General features: G+C 44.0%; 2 protein-coding genes across 2 annotated transcripts; both read left to right on the forward strand.

Moving 5' to 3' along the window:
* The first annotated feature begins 6034 nt into the window (after positions 1 to 6034).
* LOC140551162 (volume-regulated anion channel subunit LRRC8D) lies at positions 6035 to 12837 on the forward strand. The gene is made up of 5 exons (XM_072674538.1): positions 6035 to 6176; positions 7989 to 8871; positions 8956 to 9206; positions 10738 to 11115; positions 11235 to 12837. Exons 2-5 carry the CDS (start codon positions 7993 to 7995, stop codon positions 12355 to 12357), a joined length of 2631 nt encoding a protein of 876 aa, XP_072530639.1. The 5' UTR covers positions 6035 to 6176; positions 7989 to 7992; the 3' UTR covers positions 12358 to 12837.
* A 3774-nt stretch (positions 12838 to 16611) lies between these two features.
* ddx39ab (DEAD (Asp-Glu-Ala-Asp) box polypeptide 39Ab) lies at positions 16612 to 25541 on the forward strand. Its single transcript, XM_072674539.1, has 10 exons — positions 16612 to 16695; positions 18596 to 18804; positions 19391 to 19518; positions 19679 to 19955; positions 20082 to 20200; positions 20498 to 20629; positions 20721 to 20830; positions 21631 to 21775; positions 23209 to 23356; positions 24549 to 25541. Exons 2-10 carry the CDS (start codon positions 18597 to 18599, stop codon positions 24563 to 24565), a joined length of 1284 nt encoding a protein of 427 aa, XP_072530640.1. The 5' UTR covers positions 16612 to 16695; position 18596; the 3' UTR covers positions 24566 to 25541.
* Positions 25542 to 26448: the final 907 nt, after the last annotated feature.

Below are 26448 nucleotides of genomic sequence, written 5' to 3' on the forward strand. Positions count from 1 at the left end.
AATAAATATGTAAATAATAGAATGATAATAATATCTTATATAATACATCACTGGTTAAATAAATAAGCTCTATATAGTGATCAGGACCTACATGCTACACCACAGACAGTTGTGGCTGCAAAGCATGCATGGTAAACAGGATTTCATAAGTTTGCCATACCCTCTAGTAGGGCTGGACGATTGCTAAAAAAAATCAAATCTTAATATGCTTAAGACAAATGACGATATATGATACGATATGATGAAAAGTTTAGTATCAGTATATGTTTGTAGCACCAAAGACAAGTAAATAACTGTGTAATAAGATATATATATATATTCTGTAATTAATCCTAATATAGAAATTTGGTTTAGCATATTTTGTGGAGTCCCACAGGGTTCAGTGCTAGGGTCTATCAAACTGATGTGATGTGAACAGTTATCAGGGCAAAGAACCTCATATGTAAAGAGTTAAATAATATAATGATAATAATATCTTATATAATACATCTGGTTTAATAAATAAGCTCTAAATAGTGATCAGGACCTACATGCTACACCATTGACTGTTGAAGCTGCAAAGCATGCATGGTAAACAGGTAGCTAGCTACCATGAGGAGCAAGACCCTGGAGTGTGAAAGAGAGATTTGGCCAGAAACAGCGTCTGGTCCTTGGTGCACTGTGGTATAATAACTATACTGCTATATTTAACCTCTTTTCAACAGTAAATAGGAGAACAGCTATCTGACATCTGATTCAGTGATCCTATCACTTGTGGGGTTTTTCAGATGTTCCAGACTGATGACTCAACTGATTCACAAGCATTTCTGTATCTAACTATGTTATAGTCATTAAGTGCACCGAACAGTGTAACCATGCAGACTCATCCAACATTTAGGTTGTAATTTAACGACAACAAACCAAAATTAGTGCCCCCTTATCTCATCATGGCTTCAGTCAAGTCCTTTAATCCAAGCTTTGACCTTGTTAACACAGAAATCCCAATTCTTCTTACTCACCGAACCGCAGTCCTTCACCAAGGCAGTGTTACGATGTTGGGTGATAAACAGACTTACAAGAACACATCAAAGAGCATAACGAACCAATCAACTCAGACCTTTACAATAATATATACCATCATAGACGGATTACCTTTCGCCCAGATAACCTACATCCAAAGTCAAGATTTCCCAGTTACCCATACCCTCTAGTAGGGCTGGACAATTGCAAAAAAATACATAAATCATGTCTTAATATGCTTAAGAGAAATTACGATATATGATACAATATGATGAAAAGTTTAGCAATGTATAGTGTTAAAATATCAGTATATATTTGTAGCACCAAAGACAAGTAAATAACTGTGTAATAAGTAAATTATATATATATATTATTTTTGTATTTTTTACATTTACAGCATTTAGCAGACGCTCTTCTCCAGAGCGACTTACCAGATAACTCGTATCAAACTCGTATCAAAGTTAGCAAGATAGCTTAGGCAACAAGTCCCAATTTCACTGTTAGCCTGTGAACTAGCATAAAGGTCCAAAGTCCCAGTTATCTAAACAACCTCAAAGTCTAGATTATATATGATCCAAATACAGTCTTCAAAGTTACCTGGTTAATAAAGGCTAAAATCGAGGAACCTAAAGTTATCCAAAGTCAAAGTCAGGATTTATTTTCAAATTAGCTGGATAATCTAGGCCAAAATTCAGAAACTCCAAGGCAGAGGTGGTGCAACGAGGGCTGGAGATTTCCAGACCTACTAAACATGGTAATTAACAGGTGGGTAGAATCAGGTGGGCTCGAGCTGGAAAAGCAGGTATTCAGGAATCCCTTCAGGGCCAGAATAGCTGACCCCTGCTCTGAGGCCTCCATATTTGGTCAGGAATTCACGGTTTTCTGTATAACTTAGGCTTACCTCAAGATTACCTGGATAATATAGGCCAAGATTCTTGATTTCATGGTTAATCAATTTGACCTGGCTTAAAAATTAAGATAACAGTGCAGTAAATATGGATTATGCCCAGATAGCATGCTAATGTGGGGCCTGTTTGGGTAGCCCAACTGCGAACCTGAAGGTTTTGGCCATGGGTTTCATGTTGGTCCCACCAGGGTCCGTGATGGGACCAGGGGGGGGTTACACATGTACTCCAGCTGGGATGGGCAGAGAATACGGGGCCTAGATGAAACCCAGGTGAGCTTAGGGTGGGCTGTAAGCCCCAGATGAGCATGTTGGTCCGTTGGTCCGTTGGATACGATCGCCGGACATTCTTATAGAGGTTGAAACTGTTCAGTTTGCGAGTTCTCCTCTTTAACCCTGGTGCCCTGAACACTTTCTTTTTTCACAGGGTTGGTTCACAGTACACTTGTGGTCATGCCGTCATGCCCTGCCCTGCAGATGACTTCCTTTCAAGCGTTTCTTTTAGAAGTTATTAATAATCTCTTTCTCCCTCTCTCTCTCTCTCTCTCTCTCACACACACACACAATGTGATCTTAATAGTAAAGTGGAACGAAAGCTTTCAGGCCGCCGGACTCCACCCTGCATTGTGGCCGAGCAGATACACACGGCCAATCTATCAGATAAAAAAAATCTGGCCTCGCGTCTCAGAGTGCATCGCTGCAGCAGTGTTGACGCCTGCATGGGCCGGTGTATCTGTGACTGTGCGGTATTTTCGGATAAGGCGAGTGTGTGTGGGCTTTCTGTCACACACACCGCGCCCTGCACAACCCTCCTCTGAGTTAATGGGTGAGATTGTGTCAAGAGAGGGAGAGGTGTGAAGCCACAGGGTCTTGAGAAGGACAACAAGACGCTTCTTTCAGCCCACACTTGCAGACAGATACACATGCACATATGCACATGCACAGGCCTACACACACACACACACACATCAATATGTGCAAACAGATATTCTTGGTATTCTTGGTAGCTGCGAGTGTGATATATCACAAACCTTTAATGATTCGTTTTGATTTCCACTTTACAGCAACTGACAGATTACACCCGAACGTCCTGCTGATACCTGCGAGTGAGCACCATCACCACAGCGGGAGGCATTTTCACAGTACACAGCCTGTGGCATGATATTTCACTTTCCTGAGGTCTGCAATTTCAGGTCCTAGAATGGAAAGCTGTATTTACCTTAGCATAGTTGGATAATCCCATACAGAATTTTCCCATCTGATATATGGAACAATTATATATAAATATAGACACATATACACACAGACATATAAGAATATTATGACCACCCCTGGTTTAGGATACACTCTGCCTTATTATATCATCTTCATTTTCCTTTGACAGCAATTTGTAGTTTAAGCACAGTCTAATTCCAGACTGTATCCATCTGTTTCTCTGCATTGCCTCCTTTCACCCTGTTTTTCAGTGATCACGACCACACAGCCACACCAGAGCAGGTATTATTAGGGTAATGGGTCACTGGTGGTACAAGTGGATCAGGCACAGCAGTGCTGCTGGAGTGTTTAAACACCTCAATGTCACTGCTGGACTGAGAACAGTCCCCCAACCAGAAATATCCAGCCATCAGCGTCCCGGGGTTCCAAATTAAGGTGTCACCACACTAACCGGGGTCAATATGTATGTATGTATGGATGGATGTGCTGTGTGTGTAAATGAAGAGCAAAGCCGGCAGGTCAGGAGTGTAGGCTGGGGTAGACCTAGGTGAGAGAACACTACACAGCTTATGTACAGAAAGGGACTTACTTTCACTGTGAGATCCTGCCCGGAAAGCATGGTGATTATAGGCCTTCTCACAACTGCTGTAAATCAATGGTGCAAGCATCAGGCTACTACATGAACAGTGTCATGTAGTACGTTTCTGCGAGGCGGGTTTTAGAGGCACTAAGCCCTCCAGACGCCTTCAGACGGTGTATAAATCTGACTGGGTAAATTCCTGCTAGAACTGAGGAGCATAGGGGTTTTCCACCAGACCCAAGACCTGGAGCCTACAGGTGGCCGTATTTGTATTGGTGGGCTGTGCATCTCTGTAGGCCTCTGTAGTACAGACGTATGTGCAGAATAAAGAAGGTAAATAGGCAGTTCTGCTCTCTCTCTCTCGCTCACTCTCTCTCTCTCTCTCTCTCGCTCACTCTCTGTATCTCTCAAGATGTCAAAGTGGTTCAATGTGCTAATGTCACACTTTTTCTGCTTACTGCTCCTCACAGCGCTCTAAAATAAGTGTGACTGCTCGGCCTTAGCTTGTGAAAAATATGCAGCACATCTCTCTCACACACTCTCTCGTCTCTTGAACACACACACACACACATCTGTGCAAGCTCTTTCCGATCTATTGGGTTTGATGCTTGGTTCAACACCTGAACCTTCCGAGTACACGGAGTACAAACACCACACACACCTAGTTGAGATGAAAGAAGACAGTTCAGTTATCGAGCGCTGCAGCTGAACACACACACCAATTTACTGGCTGCGAATGTTACTCATATTACACTGCTTTGAAGACACACACTCGAGTATGAACAGCTGGGATGTGACTCAAATACAACATCCAGCCGAGACTGACTCCAGTGTACTCGCCAGCAACGGGTCATGTACTCAGTGCCAGCGCCATCTGCTGTCTGTGTGATAGCAATGCCTGATGTCTGAACCCTATGGCCCGGCTTTTATAGTTGTTGTGGTTGGTGTGGCGCAACAGATAACACCACTACCTGCTGCTGAGCTACCACACCATGTGGGAGACTGGGGTTCGATTCCCGGGCTGGGTGACTATGCTGTGGTACATCAATAAGAGTCACTGGGCAAGACTCCTAACACCACACTGGCCCCCCTCTGTAATACGAGTAACCGTGTAAATCGCTCTGGATAAGAGCATCAGCTAAATGTAAATGTTTTATGTATATATATGTGTGTGTCCAAATGTTTGTGGACACCCCTTCTAATGAATGCACTCAGCTACTTTAAGTTACACCCGTTGCTGACACTGATGTGCAAATGCACACACACACACAGTCCCTGTAGTCCCCGTAGTTGCCAATAGAATAGGACTGTGTGGAGCAGATAAACATGAACCTATTGGCACCATGCTGCCTAATGCCATTAGCATTAGCATTGAGCTGTGGAGCAGTGAAAGACCTGGGTTCTCTGGAATGATGGATGGAGCTCCATCCAGTACTTTTGGGATGTTGAGATGGGGAGTTGGGGATTTGGTCATCATACCCTTGATTTTAGCAGAAACAATGAAGGGGCGGGTGTCCAAATACTTTTGTCCATAGCACATGTGACATATAGTATGATCCAATTTTATAATATGTCGTTCTATATACAACCTGAGCTGCTTTTTAGTGAGGCTTAATCACAGTCAGGCAGCCAATCAGAACAGAGGTCAGTCTTAAAGGAACAGTAACAGAAAAAGGGAAGGTTAGGAAATGGGCGTGTATTAATGGATTATGGCTGTTTTTGGTACATAAACCATAAAGACAATGTACTATAAATGGACCAGGGGGGGATATTACACAAGAACAAGTAGGATATGGCCCTTTAAATATGAAATTGGGTCCTCTTAAATGTTGGTTAAGCAGGCTTGGGATCAGAAGGTTGCTGGTTCGAGCCCCTGGACCGGCAGAAAGTAGGGCTAGATGGGTGTAAACAGCGGAGATGCCTTTAAACTAGCCCACCTGACCCTTAGTTGTTTCCCTGCCCACATGGGTGTGTGCTCACTGCCCCTATTCAGTAGTGTGTACTTGTGTGTGTGTGTGTGTGTGTGTGTGTGTGTGTGTTCACTTCCACAGATGCGTTAAATTAAAGAGGCTAAATTCTGCAGTACAATGTCAATAAGGGCTGATCTTCACCTGTCGGTTATTACACACAGCAGCATGTTAGCATATAGGCTAACATACAACAGCGAACAAACATTGTGCTTCATGAATACCAGCATTGTATGCAGCCTTTTTGTTCCCTTCGCCATGGCAACCTCAAAAAGGCCCCAGAAACTCGCGCCCCACTCATTGTGCGCCCCCCCACCCCTCTCTTTCTCGCTCTCTCAGAGAGAAGTTGCTGAAGTTTGACGGGGAGACTCGAGTGAACCGGACTGCACCGGCCAGGGCCATCCAGAGCCATGCAGCCTGTGTTCCTGCAGGCATTCGGGCCTGCTCAGGAGAGGACGCAAGGCTTGTGAAGCTCTGGAGAGCATCTGAAAGCGCTGTGCATTGCAGAGCAGTGAGTAAACACCTTTTAATGGATTTGTTATGGATTTATAAATCATTTCTATTGGTTAAATCATCATAAAATTCTAATACATTGTAAAGAACCACTGCCAGATTCACATGAAGGCAAAAAGTGAAAAATGGAGATATAGGGTTTTGCTTGATAGTCAGAGGGGTAAAAAATATAGGCTTACAAGTTCATGTACCTTATATCTCTTACATGAAATCTGATTTAAGCCAGTTTACACACAGAAATTGGAAATCTACACAACGGGCCACCAGGTCAGAGGTCACAGACTGTGCTCGGGGACTGTGCAAAATAATGTACAAAGTAAAAAAATCGCCCTCTGAGCAGAGGAGCCATTCTTTTTTGAGTATTTTTAATAAACAAGAAACCACGACACAACAGCAGTTGTTTTTGCATGGGTTGGACTCCTTTTTAAAAGAGCTCTGCGCAGGCTGAGGCAACCAAGTACTGATTAATAAGCTCCCCAGACATAAAATCAGTCACCTTGTGTGTGCACAGTGGTAGTAACTTCAGGCGCCTGCAGATGGCGTTATTCGAGGATGAGTGGGATATGGTTCCCAAAGCAGATGCAGTTAATGATTGGCTAAAATGAGGGGCAGTGGCCAAAGACCACAGTGTGAAGGAAGGAGCTGAGTCTGCAGGGATGTGGAAGCTTACGGTCATACGGGTCTACGAGCAGTGGCAGAAATCCCTACAGTCTACAGGAAACTCTCCTCATTCTCCTCAATCTTAAGCAGAAGTGAGTGAGGGTCTACTGCGTGCCACTCTGCGTCCTATGTTGATGGTCTGCGGTTCTTTGCGGAGTCCTTTTGCGGAATTTTGCGGAAATTGGTGGTGATGGACCTGCGCTGACTTCTAGAAGCAGTTTTTCCCTGGATACAAATTTCTTTCTCAAGCTTTCGGACACATTTCTGATCATTTATAGCCCAATTATTATTATTGATTAATTTATTGAGGTCTTAATGTTATTACGACCTTAAACACTCAAGGTGATCATTAATTTTTTGCATGGGGAGCGAATGTAAGCCATTGAATTCAGCCGTTGTGGGCAAAGTACTGTACTTCTGTACCTAAGTAAAAGTACAATTACTCCTGCTTGAGTAAAGCTATGTAAAGCCCAGTATTCTGTCGGTATTTCCAGTTGTTTGTGAGTGTACCTGAGTATCAAAACATAGCAATACTTCCTGTCGAAGTTGATCAATAAGTTAACTATTAATAAAGTCGTATTAATTAGTCAAACTGGTCCAATTTGAGACACCTGAGACGTTGATGGGCTGCTGTTTTGAGAAGGTTTTGCTTTAAATATACCCTACAATCATGGTGGAAGGATATGTGCAGGGTGTTGTAAGGCAAAATAGAGCCCTGGGAAAATGTAATTTTTGGGTTTTACCATGAATTTGATCATCTTTTTTATGTTTCATCACTAATCTATAATCAACATAACAGGACAACATCAGTCACCATACGCTCCCTGATGACTGGGACACGGGTTTGGGATAGTTCTAGTTTAGACTTACGGCCTAAAACTCCTCTAATCGTGGCGGTGAGGTACGAGGGGGTCGTTGTAAGGCAAAAGAGAGTTCACTGCTTGGAGCTGGAAGGCCTTGATGAACAGAGGTAGGACTGAGAGAGGGGACTAAGGAACAGGGAGGAGATATGGGGTGCAAATACATGTGAAAATCCTCCATAAGCAGCTTGAGAAGCTTCAGCGGTGATCCTCCACTCATGTTCCACCTGTGTCTTTTTCTTCTGTTTAATTTTATTAACCCCCTCTCTCTCTCTTTCTCTTTATCCGAGGGCCATGTTCACTCTGTCAGAGCTGTGGTCTGTTAGCGAGCGACAAGGCCGCTATAAGCTGCTGAAGCCATGGTGGGAGGTCTTCATGGACTACCTGGTGTTGCTCATGCTCATGGTGTCCATCCTGGCCGGCACTCTGTTACTGTCCCGGGACGGCATTGTGTGCGTCCCTATACAGTCCCTGTCAAGCAACTACAGCGCTGATTCGCCCATCCCACCCTTCACCTCTGGTCCCACTCCAGCTGAGGGTCCAGCTAAGGGTCGGCGGACCAACCTGGACTTCCAGCAGTACGTCTACATCAGCCAGGTGTGCTACCACGAAGCCCTGCCATGGTTTTCGCGCTTCTTGCCGTACGTTACCCTCCTGCAGTCTCTGCTGCTGCTGGCCAGCGGCTGCTTCTGGTTCCACTTTCCCCTGACATCTGCCCGCATCGAGCACTTCCTGGCCATCCTGGCCAAGTGCTGCGAGTCCCCGTGGACCTCCAGGGCACTTTCACGAACTGCCAAGCTGGACAGCGCTCACAGTCGCCCCCCAGAAGAGGAGCAGGCGGTGAAGCCTCAGGTGCATCCCGTGCTTACATCTATCACTCGACAGTCCAGCCTGGACTCAGGCACAGACAGCCCCCTGCTGGTCAGAGCTGGTAGTATATCCAACACTGCCGCCCAGGCTTCACCCTGCCCCTCCAGCCTGTCGCGCTGCTCTACACTGTCCTCCCTGACCTTTCCAGAACCTGCCTCCCTGCCCAAAGCAGCTCCCGTCGTTCCTGAAGGCTCCAGGCCAGGGCCAACCCTGGACCGCAGTGATGGGGAACAGGCTAGGGCGCTGTTTGAAAGGGTGCGCAGGTTTCGGGCCCACTGCGAAAGCTCTGATATTATTTACAAGGTGAGGTTCTGAATATCTTCATTCAAGCTAGTATTCCTCAGTCTTTATGGTTGGATTCTAAACATCTGGTCGTCCTCCTCTCAGGTCTACACGGCTCAGACCGTATTCAAGGTGCTGAAGTTCGCAGTGATTGTGAGCTACACTGCACCTTTACTGGGTTCCATCTCATTCAGTCACATCTGCCAGCCCCACTCTCACGCCCTGACGGGATACCAAGTCTTCCAGTGCAGCCACTCACTGGCCTCTGTCCTGCGCAAGCTGATGCAAGCTTACGTCAGCCTGGTGGTCCTTTATGGCCTGCTGGGCATCTACACCCTTTTCTGGATCTTTCACAAGTATGACTGTAAAAGAAATGAAACAATGTGGCTAAAAAATGATAATAATAATTTTATTATTCCAGATTTCTTGTATCTGGGATTAGGTGGCCTTTATACATCCAGTATACATCAATCAGCCATAACATTAACACCACTGACAGGTGAAGTAAAGACCAGTGGCTCCTGTCCAGTGGTGGGATCTCTATATTAGGCAGCAAATGAACAGTCAGGTCTTGAAGGTGATGAAGGTGCTAAAGCAGGAAAAATGGACAAGCATAAGAATCTAAGACATTTTGGTAAGGCCTAAACTGTGATGTTCTAGACGACTGGGTCAAAACATCTCCAAAACATCAGGCAGGTCTAGTGGGGTGTTCCCGGTATGGTCATGGTAAGGGTCATGGGCACCTAAGGCTAATTGATGAGACCCATGGAGACCCCACCTCACAACTTACAGGACTTGCAAGACACCCATTAGAGGTCTTGTGGAGTCCATGCTCAGATCTGATTTGCTGGCACAAGGGGGGCCTACTCAGTATTTGTCAGGTGGTATTAATGTTACGGCTGATAGGCCTGATTACTCTGAGAACCTCCATGATAAGAGCATGCTGTTCCGTAATATGCACAGCGAAATGTGCCGTCCATATTTTACCCATCCGTGGTAGTGAACACACACACACACACACTAGTGAACTGGGGGCAGTGAACACACACACCCAGAGTGGAGAAGGTGATGGCCTTGCTCAATAACCCAACAGTGGCGTCAGTTTGCCGAGCCCGGGTATCGAACCCACAACCCTGTCATCAATAGCCAATCGGAGCTCTAACTGCTAAGCCACCACTGCCCACACCTCCACCCTCTTATTATCCAGATAAGTGGAGGATCCATGTCCATCAGTAAAGTAATAAGTTAAGTGTCCTTAATAACAGCCTATGAAAAATGTGCAACTCTGAGCACCTTTATAACCTCATTAAAGCGATTTCCTTGATTTTTGACGATATTGTGAGTGTGTGTGGTGTGGGAGAGTGAGAGAGTGAGCATGTGAGACAGATATGAACTCAAGGTGAAGTAAAGGTTAGCAAGCTAGTGCAAATGGGGACATATAAGAATAAACTGTGTCCGAAACTGTGCCCTGTTCACTATGTAGTGCACTACTAAGGAGCTGTCGGGACTCGTTCACTACCTTGTGGAATTCGGTTCCCTATATTTTCACCTGTAGGGGATCGTGAATAGGGCGCAGTTTCGGACGCAGCTTAAGAACTGGTGTAGCTGGGAGGAGTTGTGAAGAAGGGTGATGGTGGGGGGGGGGAAGTGGGTCATTAGCATTTAAAGGAATTGACACTCAATCCGGCCTTTCTGAACAGGTCTTTAAGACGGGGTGAGAATGGTGCTGTTGGTGCTTGACCCTTGTGGTATTTTGACCAAGATGTGTCACATTACCCATTATAGACTTCAGGAAGACCCCATGGATCCGAATACATCAACTTAGACCCCCCTCCCCCTCTCTCTGTGCATTTGTAATAGATGTTGATGTCTATGTGTCGATTTCAGGTCCCTGAGACAGTACTCCTTCCAGCATCTGCGAGAAGTTGGCTCCATACTAGACGCTCCAGACCTGAGCAATGACCTGGCCTTCCTGTTACACATGACCGACCAGTACGATCCTTTGCTGGCTCAGCGCCTGTCAGTCTTCCTGTCTCCTGTAAGTGAGACACGCCTCATGGAGGAGAACTTGGAACGCCGTTGGAGTGCTACCCGCCTGCGCTCCATGATAACCTCCGACCACCAGGGGCGCTCCATGCTTCAGCTGGTGGCCGTTCCTCGGCTGCCTCCAGCCCTGTTCACCCTGAGCCAGCTGGAAGTGCTGAAGCTGGAACTGATCGGGGATGCTAAGCTAACAGCACAGATATCCAACATGGCTGCTCTGAGGTGACAGAGATTGCCTTAAAGTAGCTAAATGCATTTTTAGAGGGGGTGTCCATAAATATTTGGACATATGGTCAGTTTTTAGGCAGTTAAATGATAAATCTTCTTTGTTTTGCCCACAGGGAGCTGCACTTGTACCACTGTTCAGCCACGGTGGAGCCCACGGCTCTGGTAGTCCTACAGGAGCGCCTGGAGTCCCTGCACCTGACCTTCACCCAGGCCGCAGAGATCCCAGGCTGGATATACTCTCTCCGTGGCCTGCAGGAACTTCACCTCACGGGGCGCCTGGCCAGCGAAGCCAGTGTAGGCCGTGGCTGGGCCTTGGGCAGCCTCCGGCACCTGCGCCACCTACGCGTCCTTACGCTGCGAGGGATGGTACAGAGAATCCCAGGAGAGCTGAGCGAGATAGCAGGCAGTCTGGTGCGCCTGGAGATCCACAATGAAGGAGCCAGGCTGTTGGTGCTCACAGGACTCAGGCGCCTGGTTGGGCTAGCTGAGCTGGAGCTTCAGGGATGCCAGCTGGAGAGGCTTCCATCTGCCTTGCTTGCCCTGACCGGACTGCGCAGTCTGGACCTGCAGCACAACTGCCTGCGGACACTGGAGGAACTGCTTGGCCTGCAGCATCTCCGACGTCTTTCCTGCCTGAGGTTAGCCCACAATCGGGTGCTGGCCCTGCCCTCCAGCGTCGGAGTGCTTCGAGCTCTGGAGCTCTTGGACTTGGCGCACAACCAGCTGCAGAGCCTTCCTCCGGCCCTCTTCACTCTGCATCGACTCCGGCGACTCTTGCTGGCGGGGAACCTGCTTGAAGAGCTGCCCGCTGAGGTGGGAGCGCTGACTCTGCTTACAGAGCTGGACCTGAGTGGGAACAGACTCGAGAGCCTGCCCAAGGAGCTTTTCACAAACTGTGTGGAGCTACGTGCTTTAAACGTGGCCAACAACTCCCTAGGGTCCCTGCATCCTGGTCTGGGATGCTTGAGACACCTGTCCCAGCTGGATGTGCAAGGAAACAACCTGGAGGAGCTTCCCGTGGAGCTGGGCTGCTGCTCAGGGCTACGGGGCGGCGGGTTGTTGGTGGAAAGCTGGCTGCTTCATACCCTCCCGTGCCACATCAGGGACTTTCTACAGCAGGCCCGCTCCCAGTCTTGTGCCTCGTCCGAGACTAACTCCCGGCCCAACTCGGACTGCTTCCCCACCTTCTCCACGGCCCAGTGGAGCTTTTACACAGCCATTGAGTCACGGATATAGTCAAGGCCTTCAGAGCGAGGGTTCTGAGTGGCCTTTCTGTCTGAGGTTGTGGGGATGATGTGTACTGAGCTGTGACTTTTACCTTCTAGGAGGATGTCGTGGTTTCCTTTTGAAGGTTTTCGTGTTAAATTAGCTGCAGCAGAAATAAAAAAACACCGGTCTGACCACATTCTCATGGTGGTTAGAGTAAAAAAAAATAGGCAAATATGTGATATTGATGTGGGGCTGTCTGGGGAAGTGCAGTTTGCTGAATAAAGGAGGCTAAGAGCTCTCCTTTAATCCTCCCAACTGCTGTGAAGTGAGACTTTGAAGAACGTCTGTCTTTATTTTAAGAGAAAAGTGATTTATTTGAATGTGGTTCCACCCTCTGTAAATACCCCTGCCGGTAATAAGACAAACTGAGGATGTTCTGAGAAGAAGGCTCTTAATCCAGGTTCTTAGTGACCAGGAACTGCTTTTCAAAAGCTGTCCAAAGAAAAAACAACAATAACTAATTAAAATTTTAATATTTTACTATTTAAAAAAAAGTATATATATATATATATATATATATATATATATATATATATATATATATTATAGATTTTTTGAAAGAAAATACTACTAATAAAATAATAGTTTACAATATCATTTTATTTTATATTTGAATTACTATTATTACTTTATATATTTTCTAAAATAGTATTATTATATAAATAATAATAATATTAATGTGTTTATATATTTACAAAACTAGTATTATTGTTTTATTTTTACATATATATATATATATATATATATATATATATATATATATATATATATATATACACCACCCACTATAAATGTTCCTGGTGGTCTGGTGGTAATATGACTGGTGGTAATAAACTGATGTTCGGAAAGAGATGTTCTCAATCTAGGTTCTCAGCGACCAGGAACTGCTTTCCAAAAGCTTTCCAAAGACACAAAAATGCAAACAATTTGCATTTATGGCAAATAATTACATTTGTATCCAGATCTTTTACACCCACAAAACCCATTTATTGCTGTAGCGTGGGGGGCTTGCCCCCTTCAACCACACCAACTGCTCAGAATATTAAAGAAAAATAATGAAATCATTAATCCTCAAATATTCTGTCATTTATCATCTAGGCAGTCAATTACAACCTGTCATAAATAGAGGGAGAAACATTTTTGGGTTGGTTCCAGCTATTATGCTAATCCAGTTTAATTAGCATAATGCTTAAAGACAACATGGAAATGGTGGAAAAGCAACCAAGCATTAAAAGTGTGACTGCTGACAGAGCAGTGTGAACTGTATGCAGTACGCTGATGTTAACACGGCTATGGTTTTGTGAGCTAGCTAGTTTTCAGGGGTGGAAAGTTCTACTTTGGAAGATTTGTGATGTACTCAAGTATTACTGAAATTAAGTACTTTTACTCAATTCTTTTTACTAATTACATTTACTAAATTAATCCTCCTCAATTACACAAAAAAAATTTTGTTTTGTTCCAACTGCCTGGATGGCTGTGCTGCAGCTCTGAATATGAGTATGTAAAAGTACTACATTTAAGGATGTGTAAGTACTCAGTGAGTATGTTCAGTCAATTACAAGTAAAACATACTTGTTGTTCCTTAAGTTTGGGGCCAAATGTACACATTTCAGACACAATGCTTATCACTTGTACTTGTGCCAGTCAGAAGAGTTGCTGCTAATTTGTATTACACTGTTTTAGTAAAATATCCAGCCAAATGTGGTGAAAATCAGTGTAAAACCATGTAAATCAGTGTAAATCAGTGTTAATTAGTGTTAATTAGTGTAAAAACATCTTAGTATATGGCACAGTCCTTACCTTTAGGCATCCACACACCACCAAAAAAAAAAAAGAAAAAGCAACTTACAGGAGTTTAAATACATGTACTTTTTGTACACATAGTTTTTTAAGCACTGTACAATCTCCTAACTGATAAAATACAGCTCACATACATTCACTACTCCACTTTTTACACCCCTCATAGCTTTCTTACCTGATTTAGTGCTTTCCAAGCGAAAGCCGCTGCCAGGCAAACCATTGATTACAGTGTAAATGTTTAGAGGATGCAGTTTTAGAGACTAAGATAAGTGTGACGATATGAGAAAAATGGCCTAGAAAATAAATGCTCTTAATCTGACATTATACACAGTATTAACTTACACTCACTCTTATTAGGGGCATGAAATCTGTTCTTTTAATTGTTACAGTAAATGTAGTAAATGAAGTAAAGGTAAAAAAAAAAAACTAAAAGACTTTTTTGAAGAACTTTTTTTTATGTCTGATTTTGTATAAGGATACTATCCTCAATGCAGCCTCGGCGCTCTAGATAGCCCTGGTTCTGTCAAAGGAGAAACTAAATATGGCTTTCAGCAGCACTTCTAAGGTCCTTAGCAGATACTTAAGCTTCTATGCATATGTTTGGTGGACTGGAGGCCGAGCCCTGCCTGGAGACTAATTAACATTCTTTGCATATTCATTACAGACAGACAATGCCGAAAATATTTTTCAGCTCGACACCGACGCTGCGTTTCATACTGAAGTGGGTCGGTCTGCAGGACCTATGATTCTGTAACACCACTAATTATTAAACGGGCATCATTTGACTGAGTCTGTTTTATCAGTGGTTAAAACGCCTTGTTCCCACAGAGATGCTGCCAGCCTCCCACTTTCTGATAATACACTGACAGAATTAACTGATAATTACACAGTTCTTTTTATTTACTAGGTGTAAATAAGTTCACATCCTATGCAGAGACACATTTCTGGATATTCTGAAGCAGAATTGCTGTTTACTTGCTTAATTTAATGAATTACAATAAAAAAAAAAACATTAAATATGTGCAAAAGTAATGTTATTATTTCAAATATTTTTAACGTACTACATTGATAAGCTTTAGGAATACGAACCCTGGGACTTTTCCACGTTTTCAAAGGAAATTTTGTGGATAAGCAAAAGTATGTTGGGGAAAAATGGTTGCAGAATCCCACGACAGGATCATCTCTCCAACTGTTAAACATGGGGGTGGATGGATAATGCTTTGGGCTTGTGTTGCAGCCAGTGGCACGGGGAACATTTGCTGGGGTTGATTAAATCCCAGAAAATTAAATCCCAATAAATGAAGAGGATAATCATTGAGTATTACGTGTTTAATTACTTATTACTGCATTCTATATTCAGTTGAACCCCATTTGGACGGCTCTCTATGACGGCATGAGCCGAGCCAGACAGTTCGTTATTATCAGATCAGTGTAATAAAACATTAAGGCCATAGTTAGCATTTGTCATGTGACCTTGACGTTTCTCACTAATGCAGATAATGCTATGGCAAGTCTTGGATGCCGTCTGGCCTCGAAGTTGCTTTATCACACAGCTGTGGTACTGAGTGTATCAGTGGCACTTTGCTATAGACATATGCAGTCAACGTGGCCAAGGTCCTAACACAAAGAGTTTGCTATGTCTATGTGATAGACAAGTACTGGAGGGGAGGCCGGCATGCCTTGACACCGGGCCGAGCTCATGAAGACAAATCACTCCATAATAAGTTCAAGGAAAGATAATCAATGCATTTGATGGATGTGAATTTAACATATTGGTGAGTAAGTTATGTAAAGTGAAGTGACTGGGAGGGGCATGCAGTAGTCTGGTGTGGACCCCTCCTTGACCCCTCCAGGAGAATAATTGATAATAGAAGGATAGATACCTTATTGATGGCAAGAAGGATTTAATAATGATAATAATAATTGCCTGCCAAATTAGATAGGGACAACTTAGATTACTTTTCTATGATTATGTGAAGCTTTAATCTTTTTAATTCCTGGTTCACGCGCCTTTGTTTATGCTTTGTAATTGTCTTCAATGCTGGAAAAATAAAATAAATAAAAACACACTGCACGGAGCGTAAAGGTTTGATAAAAATGTCTAGATCTAGATATAAGTGTTTTGCAAAAATGAAAACGGCCCCTTTTACGATCCGCCCGCCTAACTAGTTCAAACAGCTTTCGTTTGGATGGTGATGAGTGACAGATCAGAACAACCAATCACGAAAGCCGTTGCAAAGGCCATTGACGTGTGGCCGTCCGTGTCTTCCAATCATATCCCGGCTTTTTGCAAGAAGGCGGGCGTTTGTTTGGCCTTGAGTGACAAGGCACCACAACCAATCAAACGTGGAGCTGCAAAGCATTTTCGCGGCGAATGTGACCGAGTCATCCAATCACAGCGCTGTATGTGGAGGAGGCGGGCTTCCAGGGCAGAAGTATAAACCTGAGGCCCCTCCATGTGCTGCGAACGGCGCTAACCTTCCTCTCCGGTACCGACACTGTAAGGTAAGAACGGCCTTAGTTTCTTGTTTTAAAGCGAGAAAGTCAGATTTTGTGGTCGTTTAGGGTCTTTAAATCAATATAAGACCTTAACGTTACAATTCTGGTCGAAATAATGGAGGTTGCTAACTGTTACGGCTCTTATTTTGAGGTTCGGTGGCGAGCTAACCGGCTAGCTGTGCTAGCTAGTGCTAATAGCCTAGCTCGAGCGAGGTTGCGTTATGAAAGCGTAGTTATACTTATTACTTATTAGTCTGTGTTTTGATGGTTTGTATGTTTACAGATGTTGTTTATAAGTCGGTTAGAATGTGGGAAGGCAATTTGGAGGGGTGCAGTTTGTGCCTAGTTAGCTAATAGCTAGCTAGTTAGCTACTTAGCTAGGTAGCTAGCTAGCGTTATCCGCGTTCCGGGCCCCGTTTGAATGAAGATGAGGGCCATTGTTCGTGTGAGCAGTTTGAGACGGAGCAGTTTCTGCTCTCTCTGCTTTAGCTAACACCCCCGTGATTCATTATATAGCTTGTGAAACATTATTTTATATAATGTAAACATTGAAAACCTCGCTCGCGCAAATTCAGCGATTTCTTACGTAAGGCAGGTTAACGCAGTCACGACCAGCTGATGCAGAAAACACAAGTCGAGCCTCAACAGCCCTCACAGTACAGTCTCCTCACAGCAGCATCTGTAAATATTATAAATACTAGCTAATACTGTCGTTTAAATGGAGGGAATGACTCTAAATATCTTCAGACCATGATACTTTAGGGGATCCGTGCATTTAAACCTCTAATATTGCTTCAGGGAATCCTTTAGACTCTCAGTTGTGTGAAAAATAAATATTTTTAAATGAAGGCATCATTATCTTGTCTGCATGGCCATGATCAGCCTACTTGCCATGTTCTTGCATGGCCATATATGCAGAGCCAACCGGTGTGAGAGTTGGGATTATCAGCAGTGGAGATGGTACAGTATAGCAGTATTGGAGATGTTTTGGACTCACACATTGCACCAAGTTATCTCTTACTCAGTTGTGCAAGAAATAGAGGCATCATAGCCATGTAATGTTAGAAATAAGCCTACCTGGAGTCTATTTTGAGAATATCATGTTCTAGCATGGACATGGGTGCAGAGTCAACCAATGAGAAGGAAAACGGGTGGAAGTTTGGGTGATCAAACCTTCTGATTCCATATTGGAGCATATAAGAATCAGCTGATATGGATGCTGAGCCAGTATTTAGCAGAAATCGGGGTCAGGCCCTGCAGGGGGAGGCTCCTCGTGAGCGCTTCTTTAAGATGAATTTGTTGGATTTGTTTTTGTCCAGCATTTTGTGTTGATTTTGGTCTGGCACTGATTTGCCATCTCTAATCAACATTTCCCGATACGCAAAACTGTGACCGTTCACGTCTCATGTAAGTGTGATGTGGAAGTAAAATCTCTTAGAATATTAATACTGGACTTAAGTACTACTACTAAAATAAGTACTGCAGCCATTAAAGAGTCCAGTATTAATATTCTAATGAGATTTTACTTCCAGTACTTATACTTACTGTCTCAGATGTAGTACATGATGCAAACAACTGTCACATCACCCCCATACTTTAAATTGGGAGCTTATAGGTCAGTAAAAGACAAGCACTTTTTTTTTGTTGCAACTGGTGGGATCAAATAAGGCCTTTTAATTGAAGTGATGCCCCTGAGTGCGTCCCATTCCTTTCAATTCCCCTGTCTTTTTAATTCATGAAGTGTCTAAGCTTGTAGTGTGTAACTGCATTGTCTCTGTAAGTGTTTGTATTCACAGCCTGAAACTAGAGCCAAATGGTCTGTACCAGAGCACCTCAGGTGTGAACTGCTCTCAGATTCTGACCCCCACCCCCTTCTCCTTTTCTCTTTGCATGTGCTTTTCTCCAGCATGGCTGAGAATGATGTTGACAACGAGCTGTTGGACTATGAAGAGGATGAGGAGCCGCAGGCAGCCCCGGAAAGCGCAACCCCGGCAGGAAAGAAGGAGGTGAAGGGTTCCTATGTGTCCATCCACAGCTCCGGCTTCAGAGACTTCTTGCTCAAACCCGAGCTCCTGAGGGCCATCGTGGACTGTGGTTTCGAGCATCCATCAGAAGGTGCGGTTGATGAACCTCTCTGATTTCTCAGGTTTTCATTTCAGCCGTGTTTGGCTGTTAATAGGTGGTGCTGTTTCTGATTTCTGTGTGTGGATCCTTTTAATTTGGGTCAAAACACTTTCAAATAAACAGAGAATCAGGTAGTGCAGGGATGTATTAATGAAATCAGTTACAGTGCTGATCTAGGACTTAAATGCTTGTTACTCCAGTACTGATATAAGTGATTAATTGCCTGCCTGTATGTACATATTGTTCTATAGATACTATAAGGCATTTATACAGATTCTGAATGTTTGTACAGAGCTGCTAATTGGTACTAGTAAGTAAAATCCCTCTACAGAAACGGGTACTAAAAATGAAGACTATTTGGTTTAAATTATTTAGTTTAATAGAGACTTTAGTGTTTAATCTCAGCCCAATCTGATCCGTTTAAAACATGCCGGGATCAGCCCGGCAGTGGTTCGTATCGTGGCCTGCCTAGATATTATACACTGGTTTGAAAGCTTTCACTTATAATTTTTGGCTGTAAATTGTCAACTCTGTTACTAGGGGATTTGCCATGTGACTTTTGATTTGTGTGTTTCAGTTCAGCATGAGTGCATCCCGCAAGCCATCCTGGGCATGGACATCTTGTGCCAGGCCAAGTCCGGTATGGGGAAGACGGCCGTGTTTGTGCTGGCCACCCTACAGCAGATAGAGCCTGTGGATGGGCAGGTGTGTGTCCCTTTCCTCCTTCTCTCCCTCTTGGCTTTTGCAAATGATTCCGCCACTTTCACATCCTAAAAGCTGTGTGAATTATTTACAAAGCAAATTCTAGCCTGTTTAAACCGACTTCATCAGTAACAACGGTCTTCTCCTCCGTGGCTTCAACCAGGTGTCTGTGCTGGTGATGTGTCACACACGTGAGCTGGCCTTCCAGATCAGCAAAGAGTATGAGCGCTTCTCCAAGTACATGCCCACTGTCAAGGCTGCCGTGTTTTTCGGCGGTCTCTCCATCAAGAAGGACGAGGAGGTGCTGAAGAAGAACTGTCCACACATTGTGGTGGGCACACCCGGCCGAATCCTCGCTCTCATCCGCAACAAGACCCTCAGCCTTAAAAACGTCAAGCACTTCGTCCTCGATGAGTGTGACAAGATGCTGGAGCAGCTCGGTAAGATTGTCCTGTTAAATCTTGAGGCAGTTCACTAGTGTTTCTGTGGAAATACTAGAAGGGGGCGGGGGGGGCTAAATTGAACTATTCTTGATGGATTATTAATGTCTGATCACTTTCTCGCAGATATGAGACGTGATGTGCAGGACATTTTCAGGCTCACCCCTCACGAGAAGCAGTGTATGATGTTCAGCGCCACCCTCAGCAAAGAAATCCGGCCAGTCTGTCGCAAGTTCATGCAGGACGTGAGTGTTCAGATCCAAACTTGACCCCTGGTGGTCCACAATTGGCTCTGATGGCATTAAGGAAACCTGGCCACAGAATAGCTGTACCTGTATGCTGTTGCGGTCACGCAAAAAACCTTGCGTCTCCAAAATGGCAAATTTACATCAACGTAAACACTTAATTGCACATATTTTAATGAGATGCTGCTGCTGTGGTCATCAGTGTGTTCTCTTGCACATGCATAAACCTGTGCACCATGTCTGTTCACTAAGTGGTCACCTTTTGTGTAACTGCTTTCTCCTCTCCTCGTTCTTTAGCCAATGGAGGTGTTTGTGGATGATGAGACAAAGCTGACTCTGCACGGGCTGCAGCAGTACTACTGCAAACTGAAAGACAGCGAAAAGAACCGCAAGCTCTTCGACCTGCTCGATGTCCTGGAGTTCAACCAGGTATGTTTTGCACATGTGCCTGCAGGAGTAACTGGAGTCTGTGTCTCTGGCGAGTTGGAGTCGGTTTTAAAGTCTCTCTTCTTGCTGGCAGGTGGTGATCTTCGTGAAGTCAGTGCAGCGCTGTGTGGCTCTGTCTCAGCTGCTGGTGGAGCAGAATTTCCCTGCCATTGCCATCCACAGAGGCATGGCTCAGGAGGAGAGGTAGGTGTAATTCGACTCCTGTCATGAGGCATGCCAGTAAACCAGCTGTATGGTTTGGCCCTATATATAAAGGTTCTGAAGGCACAACGCCTACAGAGCCCTGGAAGAAGTAATATGAAATGGATAGGAAATTTAAAAAACTTGATGAAACATCCAGAACCCTGCTGTAGTGGTTCGGTTTCATTTTTTTAAATGAATTGTCTGATTGTTTTGAGGGTTTGGATATCATTGTGTTCCTGATTCAGGAGCTTAGTCAGTTTATTATGTACATTTCTTTAAACCTCATTTTCACAATGAATTGCCCAATAGAAATACTAATCACTTGGAATTAAGTTTGTCTTTCTACTAGAAAGAAGATTTGTGCAACGGTGTTATGCAGGCATACAGGCTATTACTGATGTGTGACTTACCATCATAACCCTCAGTTGTCAGCATCTCTCAGAGTCTGATCAACACTAGATGGCGCAGTAGGTCAGCACATGGTCCCATGGCTCGACTTGTCATTCCAGGCCTTATCACTTCTTGCCCCACGCTGGTTTGGTTCTGCCCTGATTGGTTCTGATATTATTTTCATATTTTGGGAGTTTATTTACTTATCCTTTGACGCAGGCTAGTTGGTGAAAATGAACAGATGGCGTGTATGTTCTAATCTGTGCACCGATCAGTAAGCAAAGAGGCACCAAACATCAACACATCAGCTAGCAAAAACAGATGTGGCTGATGATGCAAACTGGAAGGTCTGAACTGTTCCAGATTGAGTAAGTGCGGTGTTTGATTTGCTTATGTGTTCTTGCTCTCAGGCTGTCCCGCTACCAGCAGTTTAAAGACTTCCAGAGAAGGATCCTGGTGGCTACGAATCTGTTCGGCAGAGGGATGGACATTGAAAGGGTCAACATCGTCTTCAACTACGACATGCCTGAGGACTCCGACACCTACCTGCACAGGGTGCGCCTCAATTCACAATGATTATTTATGAAGGGATGGAGCCTGAAAAGATGGATGGGAACTTGAGCATCAGTTAATCAGCAGTATGGCTTTATATGAAGATGCATTATTAAGTTGCATCTTCGTATAAATACGAAGATGCAATCTGCGTTTAAATATTTAAATGGACCTGTGAGAAGTAACACGAGAAAGTAAAGGGTCGACAGTGATCGTTTATGTGGAGTGGTCCTTTTTTGATAAAGTCCTCAGATTAACACTCTGATTTGAATGTTTGAATGTTTAGATGTTCGCCTGAGAATTCCTCAGCCAGCTGCTCTAGACCGGCTGCTGACACCAGTCTGGAACTGGATCTTAACTGGATTAGACTGGGATTAAGGTGCCAGGGTTAGGGTTAGGGTTGGGGTCAGGAAGATGGTTGGGAATAGCCTTTGGGTTGAGGTTAGGGTTGGGGCCAGGATAAGGGTTAAGGTTAGGATTAGGGCCAGGAAGAGGGTTGGGGAATAGGCTAGAGTTGAGGTTAAGGCTAGGGCGAGAATGAGCGGTTTGGTTAAGGGGTAGGTTGTGGGTAAGGCTGGGTTAAGTTAAGTCTGCTTGATTGTCAGTAAATCATCAACCGAGCATTTTCAGGATCTTTACCTCTGTGTATTCAGATGCTTCACTGCTGCTACTACGCTGATATGCTGTTGATGTTTTAGCATTATGTACCTTCTCTGCACCGAGCCCTCAGTTTACTAGCAAGTTCCACTGATGGGTTGAATTTAGCCTGTTGGACCAGAAAGTGCATTTTGAGCTCTGGATAATTTGGATAATTAGTTTCTTCCTTTACTTCGACACACCCAGTTTGTTCGTTAGTCCATTTGTTGCTTTAAGTGGGTAGGGAGTAGAGGAAACCCTAAAATGTGCAGGGCAGTGATTGGTCAGGACCATGATTGCGAACAACTAACTGCCTGTGTTTGTTTTTCTGGTTCTTTCATGGTAGGACGTGTGTAGGCTTCACTCAGCAGTCCTTTAATTTTTGTAATTAAGTTGTTTTTCTTTGCCCCTCACTTGTTTTTACCACAAGTTTGTTAGTTTGTATCTCGCGCAGCTAAATTGGGCCAAACCTGAGCTTCAGTTTAGCTGAAGAGCTTCTCATTATGTTGATTTAAAAACATAAAACTTCAAAAAGTTCTGCACTCAGCCTCTGATTAGTAGAATGACAGTCGGTCAGTCACACCACCTTGTATCGCCATAGTTGCGGCTTCTCACTTTTTGACCTTATTTGAATCTGACATGTTTTGTACCTAGTGTCAGAATGTCCTGATGAACAGACCAATAGAAATGCTCCAAATTGTCTTGCGTTGAGGTCTCTTCCGTCTCCTGTGAAGTTGCTGCTGTGGAGATTCAAGTAAAGAATTTAAATGATGGTTTTTCTGTTTCTGCGTCCGCTCTAGGTTGCCCGTGCTGGTCGTTTCGGCACAAAGGGTCTGGCTGTGACCTTTGTGTCTGACGAGACGGATGCCAAAACTCTGAATGATGTGCAGGACCGCTTTGAGGTCAACGTGGCAGAGTTACCGGAGGAGATTGACATCTCCACTTACAGTAAGATTTTCTTTCCTTTTCTCTGGACTCTCTTATACATGCTATTGTGTCATTAAGTGGGACAGGACCTCTCCTTTTATGAAGATCAACAATTGGTGTAAACACTTCCTGAACAGTTCTATTTTGACTGTCTGTGGTACAGGTCCGGTAATGGCTCGGACATGGTGTTGAATGTGAGAACCTATTGAAATTCTAAAATGCCTATAAAGTTGGGGATTTGCATTCAATAATTGACCATATGTTGAACAATTGGTGGACCAAGGGACTGGAAATGGGAGACTTAACAGCACTGTGTTTATTCCTCAAAGTCCACCTGGTTACGTTCTACATCTTGAGGATCAGGATATTCTATCTGAATCAGACCAAACAAGGCTTGTACAAATCCAATCACTCAAACCACTTCAGGTGGTGGTCCGTGTCTGCATTTGAGCCATGTTATAGCCGTGTAAGGCTATGCTTGGACTGCAGGCAAATAGATTTGTTCCTGAAATCAGCAGTCCAGATACTGGTCATGTGAAGTGACCAGGTGTGAACAGGGTTGTTTGCATTCAAGTCTTATTTAGAGGGGGATTTTCATAAGCCTTTTATTTAAAAGAATAAATAAACAAACAAGACTACCGCCCCTTGTTTACATCGGTAAGAACGCATCCCGTGCTCAGTTATACGGGCCAGATGTTCTCTCACTCTCAAATAAAGCATCTGGGGGACGTGTTTTGATTAGGCGACCTGCACAACATGTTTATGGTCTAAGTAAAGAGAAGCAGCTTTTAATTAGCTCAGATTGCTCCGTCACTTCCACGTGTTACGAAAGTTCCTACGTCTTCAGAGATCACTTGCGGGCTGACGCTGGCTCAGTAGTCTGCTGTGATGAACAATGAGAAAATCTCAAGTAGGAATATTAGAAAGCCACAGGGAATGACTTTGCATGATTTTAGGATAACTGTGGAGGGAAGGCCAGCGTCTCTCGGTTGGACTGACTGACGAACCGTAGCCACAAACAACTTGGATGGTTTGTGGGGGAACCTGACGCAGCCGTGCTGGCTGGCTGGCTTCCCTGTTGGTCCCAGCCGTGCCGTGCTACACTGCACATCGGCCAGGGTGTATAGAGACGGATGATGTGCTGCTAGCCTGTGTGAGTGCAATGGCTGTCATAACTGTAAAGTAACTTACTCTATTTTTCTCTCTTTTGCAGTTGAGCAGTCAAGATGAGTCCGAAAGTCACGCTGAAGGACCGCCAACTTATGTGTTTTTGTTTTATTTTAATTTTATCCAAGCTAACGGAGGAGTCTCCTCCAATCTGTGCTGTCAATTTTAAAGCTCTGCACCTGAACACAGTTTAAAAATTACACTCACGGGATGGGCAGGGGGGTGGGGTACATGTCTTGAATCGTGACTCCTTTTGTTTCCCTTTTTTTTTTTATTTTTTATTTTTTTTTTTTTTATGAAATTAAAACCTTTTATACAGTTACAGCTTTATTGTGTTTCGACTGTTTGTTTTAGTTTCAGTCTGGTCAGGGTTTTGCAATGTGAATTCATTACTGAACAGTAATAATCAGTGGGTTGTAAGTCTGGTTCTAAAGAATAAGTGATTTTTAAATGTAAAGTGGAGGTCAAACGGTGCTCGGACCCCTGTAGAATATTTGGTGGAATTGACTCAGACGATGTAAACACTAGAAAAGAAGACCACACTCTTCCAGCTCCAACACAGGCCCTCTGTTTGTCTCCTCAGTCTAATAAAATAACTGCCTGACTGAATGTGTGTGCTGACAGGAATCAGTGGCTTTAAAAGCTGATTAATCCGTTAATGTGGCTTCGCTTTGGCCTGACCGAGTCCGCAGACTGGTCGGTGTTTTCCTTCTTTCCCAGAAACGTCTCTGGGTCCAGTTTCCCAAAGAGAAAGGCAGCGTCCAGTCAACCTGTCTGTTGCAGGTTGTGGTGTTTGAGCGCTTATTCCTGTACAGTAAATGGGGACTTGTTCAATAATGTTTGTTTATGGTAGTCAAAAGTGAGGTTTTTCATTTTTGTACATTTTAAGCCCATTTGTTTTCTTTAACTGGAACAAGTTTTGCTGGCGATGGCGCTGCATTAGACAGTCAAAGATGTGTTTGTGTAAAATTGCGATTTCCAAATGAAAAGCGCATTGAACAGTCTTTTATTCATTAAAAATGATTAGTTTTCAAACGTTTGAGCTGTGATGGTCTGTTCAATGTGTGTTTATTACATTTACAGCATCAAAATATACAAGCTTGTGGAGATATGGCAGGAGTTCATGTTTCCAGTAAATCAGTTGTTTACATGATTATTGAAGGGAGGGGACCCAAGCTTTTAATTTCTGCATGATTCAGTGGTGGGAATGACCATCACTGACTGGCTTTTACTGTGGTGGATGGAACCAACCATTGCCACCACATGTTGCAATCTTATGAAATGTTTATTAGTGGGAAATCCTACACCATTTGTCCTCCGGGACTATTTTTGCTCGGCAGGTATCCCTCCACCATGAGCTAACATGCAGCTTTTTTTCTTCTTTTCTAAAATTGAGTTTACATTCATTTCATGATCTGATACCTGCACTAAATCAGATTATCATGTTTACATGCACTTGAGTAATCAGATAATGGGGTTTAAAAAAAAAAAAAGGTCTACATAAATTGGGCAGTAATTGGAGCTACTTTACCACCAGCCAATAATCTCCCAGAATAAAATGTGGTGTAAAGCTCATGTACAATCCTAACTAAAGCCCACAGGTGTTTTTTTTAATACACATCCAGCCACAAGCATCCATCATCTAGAAGAATAGAGGATAATATTTTGATCCTGGTACCATGGACTGTTTTCACGCATGCGCAGACTGAGAAATCCTACATGCTCTGATAGATCCGATTCCTGAGCTGTTTATTCGTTTTTTAAATCGGATTTGGAGCTGAGGTAGGGTGGGTACTCGATAGGACAGTCCTCTGAAAACGACTCCTTAGTAGCCTGCTGTTCAGAGGCGGTTTACTGAGGGTTTACTGAGAGTTTACGTTTCCCCCGTTGTTGTAAATACCGGCTGCAGAACGGCAGGGGGAGCCCGCGAGCGAGTCCTCAATGAA

The sequence above is a fragment of the Salminus brasiliensis genome, chromosome 3 (assembly GCF_030463535.1).
Source record: "Salminus brasiliensis chromosome 3, fSalBra1.hap2, whole genome shotgun sequence".
NCBI classification, from domain to species: domain Eukaryota; kingdom Metazoa; phylum Chordata; class Actinopteri; order Characiformes; family Bryconidae; genus Salminus; species Salminus brasiliensis.

Coding starts and splice junctions, on each gene's coding strand:
- LOC140551162 (XM_072674538.1), top strand. CDS start 7,993: ATGTTCACTCTGTCAGAGCTGTGGTCTGTTAGCGAGCGACAAGGCCGC. Junction 9,207..10,737: donor CTTTTCTGGATCTTTCACAA/GTATGACTGTAA, acceptor TGTCGATTTCAG/GTCCCTGAGACAGTACTCCT. Junction 11,116..11,234: donor TCCAACATGGCTGCTCTGAG/GTGACAGAGATT, acceptor TTTTGCCCACAG/GGAGCTGCACTTGTACCACT.
- ddx39ab (XM_072674539.1), top strand. CDS start 18,597: ATGGCTGAGAATGATGTTGACAACGAGCTGTTGGACTATGAAGAGGAT. Junction 19,956..20,081: donor CAAGATGCTGGAGCAGCTCG/GTAAGATTGTCC, acceptor ACTTTCTCGCAG/ATATGAGACGTGATGTGCAG. Junction 20,831..21,630: donor GGCATGGCTCAGGAGGAGAG/GTAGGTGTAATT, acceptor TCTTGCTCTCAG/GCTGTCCCGCTACCAGCAGT.